The sequence below is a fragment of the Macrobrachium nipponense genome, chromosome 23 (assembly GCF_015104395.2).
Source record: "Macrobrachium nipponense isolate FS-2020 chromosome 23, ASM1510439v2, whole genome shotgun sequence".
Lineage (NCBI taxonomy): Eukaryota > Metazoa > Arthropoda > Malacostraca > Decapoda > Palaemonidae > Macrobrachium > Macrobrachium nipponense.
The window spans coordinates 29,151,946-29,160,158 of record NC_061090.1 but is presented as its reverse complement, the minus strand read 5'-3'; the positions used below and the strand labels follow the sequence as shown (position 1 = coordinate 29,160,158).

The 8,213-nt window shown below is 36.0% G+C and overlaps 1 protein-coding gene across 1 annotated transcript in view; it reads left to right on the top strand.

Moving 5' to 3' along the window:
• Positions 1-685: 685 nt before the first annotated feature.
• LOC135195733 (uncharacterized) overlaps positions 686-8,213 on the top strand; it is a 27,320-nt gene continuing 19,792 nt past the window's right edge. The window contains exons 1-2 of the mRNA XM_064222178.1: positions 686-753; positions 6,575-6,789. Coding sequence (XP_064078248.1) covers positions 6,621-6,789 — 169 coding nt within the window. The 5' untranslated portion in view covers positions 686-753; positions 6,575-6,620. The remainder of the gene's footprint in view (positions 754-6,574; positions 6,790-8,213) is intronic.

The window sequence follows — 8,213 nt, the reverse complement described above, 5'->3', positions numbered from 1 at the left end:
TGTCGTATTGTCTATTTATTGTCATTACCCTTTTTTCCTTTAATATTTTTTACTTAATTTTGAATGTCGCCAGCCTATTCATATGCCTACTAGAGGAGTTAGTTTTAAAAGATTTTTTCTTTGTGGCTTACAAAGCTGGAATTTTATTTATTTATTTATTTTCTTTTTTTACTTAAGTTTTATTACTCATACCAGAAAACTCATGAAAACTTTAAAAAATTAGATTAAAAATAACAATGAAATTCCAAAAATAATTTGACAAAAACTGACGGTAAAACCAATAGTTTACATTAATTCCTGATCATCAACAACAAAAAACTAGTTGTAAAACTTTAAATATTTATTGTTTGCCTAAAAATAATGTATCAATTGAAAACTTTACAATTTTCGCTAAATAACATACTTGGCACAGTACACATTATCAAATCTCACTAACAGTAAGGCTCAGTTCTCGCTATATATCAAAAGGAATATCGCCCAGAACGACAAATATCAGCACAGTTCTTTTTATTTTTTTATTTTTATTTATTTATTTTACTCAGACGCAACGTTTTGCGCCATTTTTCCCCCAAACCCACTGAAGCCCTTCTTGCTGCGTGGAGCATTCTCGCTGGAATAAGCTGCTGAGATAAGCTCATCAAGCCATTCTTGCTACAGGAAGCACAATAAGAGCGCTACTCGAAGCTGGGAACACATTATCATTCCACGAACTGAAGGGAGACCCATCGGTTGGAGAAATACCAACGGGCCTGGGTATGTGTTACAGATCTGCTTTTTCGAACCGAGTGTTATATATACATACATACATATTATACATAAATTATACATATATACATATATATATATAATGTACCAACATATTTTGAGCCATATAACTTAGACTTAACTTAAGAATACATACATACATACATACATACATACATATATATACATATATATATAAAATATATATATACATATATATATATATATATATATATACATATACAATACATACATATATATACATATATATTATATATATAAACTAGATATATATATATGTGTGTGTGTGTGTGTAAAGAGAATGAAAAACTAGTCTTAACGGTAGGTGAAATTTTCATCGACAGATTGGGAACTGGTATTTACGTAGGATCCTGCGTTGATAATAATAATAATAATAATTAAAAATTCCTCATAGTAGCACGAGTCTTCAAATGGAGAAACAAATCCACAGTTATGTAAATGTACATATATTTAAGTTTAAAACAGAAAAAATAGCTTTCGGGAATCTGTACGGTTCCCCTTATCAATCTGATTGATAAGGGAACCGTACAGATTCCCGAAAGCTATCTTTTCTGTTTTAAACTTAAATATATGTACATTTACATAACTGTAGATTTGTTTCTCCAATACAATAATAATAATAATAATAATAATAATAATAATAATAATAATAATAATAATAATAATAATTTGTGTGGACAGTACATGGCAAGTCATTTGCCCTTAATGGAGCCATGCTAGTTTAGCTTCCTTCTTCCTTTAAATATTCTGCTGAAAAAAAGTTTTGTGGAACAAAACAGGCTTATTATAACCCCAAGAAAGGTCGAAAGGCAAATCAGCCAGCAGGAGAGATAGAGACCAGTTATTGGAAAAGGTGACATAAAGAAATAAATATGAGGCAACCGAAAAATAAATCGATGCACCTGAATTCTAGATGTTAGCAGCAGTGGAGATCAAGAATGAATTTGTTCCTCGCTTAAGCATTTGCGAGATCAGAAGATTCCACCACAAATGCACTAAGTTAATTATTTCACACATTTCAGCTGTTTCCAAGATAAAATCCTAGCAAAGACTACACACTGTTTGCAGTAGCAGCAGCATGCTTTGTGTTGCAAGCAAAACCAGCTTGTAGTAGCAGCAGCCTGCTTTGTGTTGCAAGCAAAACCAGCTAGTAGTAGCAGCAGCCTGCTTTGTGTTGCAAGCAAAACCAGCTAGTAGTAGCAGCAGCCTGCTTTGTGTTGCAAGCAAAACCAGCTAGTAGTAGCAGCAGCCTGCTTTGTGTTGCAAGCAAAACCAGCTAGTAGTAGCAGCAGCCTGCTTTGTGTTGCAAGCAAAACCAGCTTGTAGTAGCAGCAGCCTGCTTTGTGTTGCAAGCAAAACCAGCTTGTAGTAGCAGCAGCCTGCTTTGTGTTGCAAGCAAAACCAGCTTGTAGTAGCAGCAGCATGCTTTGTGTTGCAAGCAAAACCAGCTTGTAGTAGCAGCAGCATGCTTTGTGTTGCAAGCAAAACCAGCTAGTAGTAGCAGCAGCCTGCTTTGTGTTGCAAGCAAAACCAGCTTGTAGTAGCAGCAGCATGCTTTGTGTTGCAAGCAAAACCAGCTTGTAGTAGCAGCAGCATGCTTTGTGTTGCTTGTAGTAGCAGAAGCCTGCTTTGTGTTGCAAGCAAAACCAGCTTGTAGTAGCAGCAGCATGCTTTGTGTTGTTTGTAGTAGCAGAAGCTTGCTTGTGTTGCAAGCAAAACCAGCTTGTAGTAGCAGCAGCATGCTTTGTGTTGCAAGCAAAACCAGCTTGTAGTAGCAGCAGCATGCTTTGTGTTGCTTGTAGTAGCAGAAGCCTGCTTTGTGTTGCAAGCAAGACCAGCTTGTAGTAGCAGCAGCATGCTTTGTGTTGCTTGTAGTAGCAGAAGCCTGCTTTGTGTTGCAAGCAAAACCAGCTTGTAGTAGCAGCAGCATGCTTTGTGTTGCAAGCAAAACCAGCTTGTAGTAGCAGCAGCATGCTTTGTGTTGCTTGTAAGTAGCAGAAGCAATGCTGCTGTTGCAAGCAAAACCAGCTTGTAGTAGCAGCAGCCTGCTTTGTGTTGCAAGCAAAACCAGCTTGTAGTAGCAGCAGCATGCTTTGTGTTGCTTGTAGTAGCAGAAGCCTGCTTTGTGTTGCAAGCAAAACCAGCTTGTAGTAGCAGCAGCCTGCTTTGTGTTGCAAGCAAAACCAGCTTGTAGTAGCAGCAGCATGCTTTGTGTTGCAAGCAAAACCAGCTTGTAGTAGCAGCAGCATGCTTTGTGTTGCTTGTAGTAGCAGAAGCCTGCTTTGTGTTGCAAGCAAAACCAGCTTGTAGTAGCAGCAGCACGCTTTGTGTTCCAAGCAAAAACAGCTTGTAGTAGCAGCACGCATGCTTTGTTTGTTTGGCAAGCAAAACCAGCTTGGTAGTAGCATCAAGCCCTGCTTTGTGTTGCAAAGTCAAAAACCAGCTGTTGTAGTAAGCAGGCAGCCTGGCTTTTTGTTTGTTTGCAACAAAGCAAAACCAGCTTGTAGTTAGCAGCAGCATGCTTTTGTGTTTGCTTGTAGTAGCAGGAAGCCTGCTTTGTGTTGCAAGCAAAACCAGCTTGTAGTAGCAGTCAGCCTGCTTTGTGTTGGCAAGCAAAACCCAGTCTTGTTAGTAGGCAGCAGCCTGCTTTTGTGTTGGCGAGCAAAAACCAGCTTGTAGTAGCAGCAGCATGCTTTGTGTTTTGCTTGTAGTAGCCAGAAGTTCCTGCTATTTGTGGTTGCAAGCAAAACAGCTTGGGGGATAGTAGGCAGCAGCTTCGCTTTGTGTTGCCAAAAGCAAAACCAGCTTGTAGCAGGCAGCAGCATGCTTTGTGTTTGCTTGTAGTAGCGAGAAGCCTGCTTTGTGTTTGCAAGCAAAAACCAGCTTGTAGTAGCAGCAGCATGCTTTTGTGTTTGCTTGTAGTAGCAGCAGCCTGCTTTGTGTTGCAAGACAAAACCAGCTTGTAGTAGCAGCAGCATGCGTTTGGTGTTTGCGAGCAAAACCCAGCCTTGTAGTAGCACAGCAGCCTGCTTTGTGTTTCAAGCAAAACCAACTTGTAGTAGCAGAAGCCTGCTTTGTGTTGCAAGCAAAACCAGCTGTAGTAGCAGCAGCATGGTTTGTGCTGCAAGCAAAACAGCTTGTGAGTTAAGCAAAAACCAGCAGCAAAGCCTTTGTGTTGGCCAAGCACAGACCTGTAGTGCCCAGAGCAGCAGCCTTGCTTTGTGTTGCAAGCAAAACCAGCTTGTAGTAGCAGCAGCTTTGTGTTGCTTGTAGTAGCAGAAGCCTTGCTTTGTGTTCAAGCAAAACCAGCTTGTATAGAGCAGCCTGCTTTGTGTTGCAAAGCAAAACCAGCTTGTAGTAGCAGCAGCTGCTTTTGTGTGCGAGCAAAACAGCTGTAGTAGCAGCAGCATGTGCTTGTAGCAGATGCTTTGTGTTGCAAGCAAAAACCAGCTTGTAGTAGTAGCAGCCTGCTTTGTGTTGCAAGCAAAACCAGCTTGTAGTGAGCAGCATGCTTTGTGTTGCTTGTATAGCAGAGCTGCTTTGTGTTGCAGCAAAACCAGCTTGTAGTAGCAGCAGCATGCTTTGTGTGCTTTAGTACAGCAGCCTGCTTTTGTGTCAAGAAAACCAGCTTGTAGTAGCACAGCCTGCTTTGTGTTGCAGCAAAACCAGCTTGTAGTAGCGCAGCAGCTTTGTGTTGCAGTCAGCCTGCTTGTGTTGCAGCAACAAAACAGCTTGTAGTAGCAGCAGCAGCTTTGTTGCAAGAAAAAAAAACCTACTTAATGTTGCAAGAAAAAAAATACTGAGGATATTTGTCGCTGGAGGACATTTTATGCAAAATAAATTTGACGACAAAATGCTCTCCGAGAGTTAAAGATGAGTCACCACCCGAAGACGACATTTTATTTTTGCTTACTCGGGGAGTAAGCCAACAAACTACTTTGTTGTCGTTTTTTTTTTAAAGATGCAGGAATTTTAGGATAGGATGTTTTTTATTTATTTATTAGAATTAAACCCCTAAAAAATTTCCGTTGGTGAAACAAGGCTCTATTTGACCATAGATTTTAGCACGTTTTAATTTACGTTCAGTTAAGAATATAATGTTTACAACTTATGGGTGAGGGGGAAATCTTGCTCGCATCCCGAGTAAGCTGGAGGTCAGATCACACATTGTTTCTTTGTGAAAGAGTCTGATCTCTTCTTCCTATATTTGCCTTTACTTCCTCTTATTTCTTCCTAATGAACACTATTTTCTTTGGAAGACTGAACTAATAGTTAATAGTCTCTAGGGGCATGCTTCATATGAATGGAGTCCAGCTTCCATCTCCACTTGATAAAGGAGATTAGAAATATGCGTGTGCACTTGATAAAGGAGATAAGAAATTTCAATGTCCACTTGATAAAGGAGATAAGAAATTTCAATCTCCACTTGGTAAGGGTAGAAGAAAATTCCATGTCCACTTGATATAAGAGATAAGAAATTTGCGTGTCCACTTGATATAGGAGATAAAAAATTTCAATGTTCACTTGATAAAGGAGATAAGAAATTTCAAAGTTCACTTGATTAAGGAGATAAGAAGTTTGCGTGTCCACTTGATATAGGAGATAAAAAAATTTCAATGTTCACTTGATAAAGGAGATCAGAAATTTCAAAGTTCACTTGATTAAGGAGATTAGAAATTTGCGAGTCCACTTGATAAGAGTGGAAGAAGATTCCATGTCCACTTGATATCGGAGATAAGAAATTTCAATGTCCATTGATAGTATTAGAAAATTCCATTTCCATGTCCACTTGATATAGGAGATAAGAAATTTCAATGTTCACTTGATATAGGAGATAAGAAATTTCAATGTTTGAAGAAAATTCCATGTCCACTTCATAAAGGAGATAAAAATTTTTAATGTTCACTTGATAAAGGAGATTAGAAATTTGCGTGTCCACTTGGTAAAGGCTCGATTAAAATTAAATGTTTACTGGACAAAGGAGAGAAGAAACTTCCCCGTCACTCGATAAAGGACCAAATAAAATTAAAGGTCTATTTGATAAAGGACCGAAAGACCCTTATTTCAGGTTGCATGAACTGCAACTTAAATACTCCACTTGATAAAAGACGGAAGAAAAGTCCAACATTGCATCAAATGCCCTCAAGTCATTGCTAGCTATTATTATTATAGTTTGCCAATCTTATTTTGACGCCATGCCAACAGATGGCATCAGCATGCACTTTTTACAGCAGACGACAATTAATGATGTGCAAAACCCTTCATCAAACCAAACCTAACATAAGCGAATGTCTTTACACGATAGATATAATCTATTTCTTGCGCTATACCACTTCTAAGTGTGGAATGTATATTAATGCAAAGTAGTTTTTGAGCTTTACAGGTAAAAATCTCAACAATAAAATGTTTGTTTTTGTTTGGGACATAGGTTTTTATCTCTGGGTTGTGTCGTGTATTTACTGACTCTGCTTTCTTTTATTTACTTAGTTAGTTAATTAATCAACAAAACGATCAATCTTTCAATCAATCGAACAACAAAACAATCTATATTTCAATCAGCCAAATTATATATATTTATATATATGTATATATATTATACATATATATATATATAAATATATATATATATATATATATATATATATATATATACAACATACATTTGAAAAGATACTCAATTATTTGAATCTTATTAATAAACTTATTTATTAATTAATTTATGTTTTTATTCATTAATTTGCTAATTTATCAATTCATCAATTAATTAATTTATGTATTGATTTTGTAGGATTGCAAACCACCTCTAAGAAGAGGAGAATCAAAACCTCCCAACTATGAAGGACTTCCAGCCAAGGACCCCCGTGACCATCATGGTCCTCTGGATGGCCACGATAACTCTGCTCCCTGGAAATTCCAGCGCATCGCGTTCAGCCACAATCCATCCTCTGCGCATTGTTCCAAATCGCTCTGCTCATTACCAGTGGCCAAACGCTCCTTCCTCATGTGAGTTGAAACTAGGGATCAGTTTTCTTTTAAAAAGAATAAAAAAAAAAAAAATAAAAAATAAAATAAAATAAAATGATGAAGAATGGAACAAAATTTAGCCCTGGGACCCATGAAGTCATTCGGCGCTGAAAGGGACACAGAGAGTAAAGAAGGCTTGAAAGGTGTAACAGCAGGAAAGTAAGGTGGAAGAATGAGACTACGTACTAAAGTACAGTAAAAGGAATGAAAGTGGGTAAAAAAAAAAAAGGGGGGCATGATGCGACCTCCAGCTTACTTTTGGATCCGTGATAAAATCTATGGTCAAATAGAGCGTTGTTTCACCAACGAAAATTAAAGTAAATACGCTACATTTCATTAGAAATAATTGTTCTGTACTGTTTACCATGTACATTATTTATTTCTTTTACATTTTCATTCTAATAAATAAATCATAAATATCCTACCCTAAAATTCCTGTATCTTTAACTGAAAGCGAAAATCCTTTTTTTCTGACCTTTTGACGCTCACCTACTCCAACAACAACAACAAAGTAGTTTGTAGGCTTACTCCTCGAGTAAGCGAAAACGAGGAACCCGTTTATGGGATAAGGGAGGTCATCGTGGAAGTGACCTTGATTTACAAAACAAAACAATTATCATTCAATGTTTAAAATTCATCTTTTTCCACGAATTCTTTTTATATTTGTATACATTACAATAATATTGGTTAGGCTGAGTAAGTAATGAGTATTTTTTTTATTTCTATTGGTTTTATAACTCTATCTTCAGCAATACTCAAATCATTATATATATATATATATATATATATATATATATATATATATATATATATATATATATATATATATATATATATATATATATATATTCTTATAATTCATACATATTTTATACACACACACATATTTATTTATATATATATATATATATATAATAGATATATATATATATATATATCATATATCAATATATATCAATATATATATATATATATATGTATAACAGAATCACGAAAGTTAGGAACGTGATGAATCCATAAATAAAGATAAATGCCACGAAGGAAAAATAAACGAAGGAGTCTGCGAGATCTTTCGGCTGAAAAGCCCTTTACTTAAGCAGCTGCTTAAGTAAAGGGCTTTTCAGCCGAAAGATCTCGCAGACTCCTTCGTTTATTTTTCCTTCGTGGCATTTATCTTTAATATATATATAGATAATATATATAATATATTCTATATATAAATATATATATGATACTATAGTATATATAGTATATATATTTATATATACATATAATATTATATATATATATATATATATATATAATATATATATATATAGATATATATATATAGATGATAAGATAGATATGAGAGAGAGAGAGAGAGAGAGAGAGAGAGAGAGAGAGAGAGAGAGTGTCTTTGT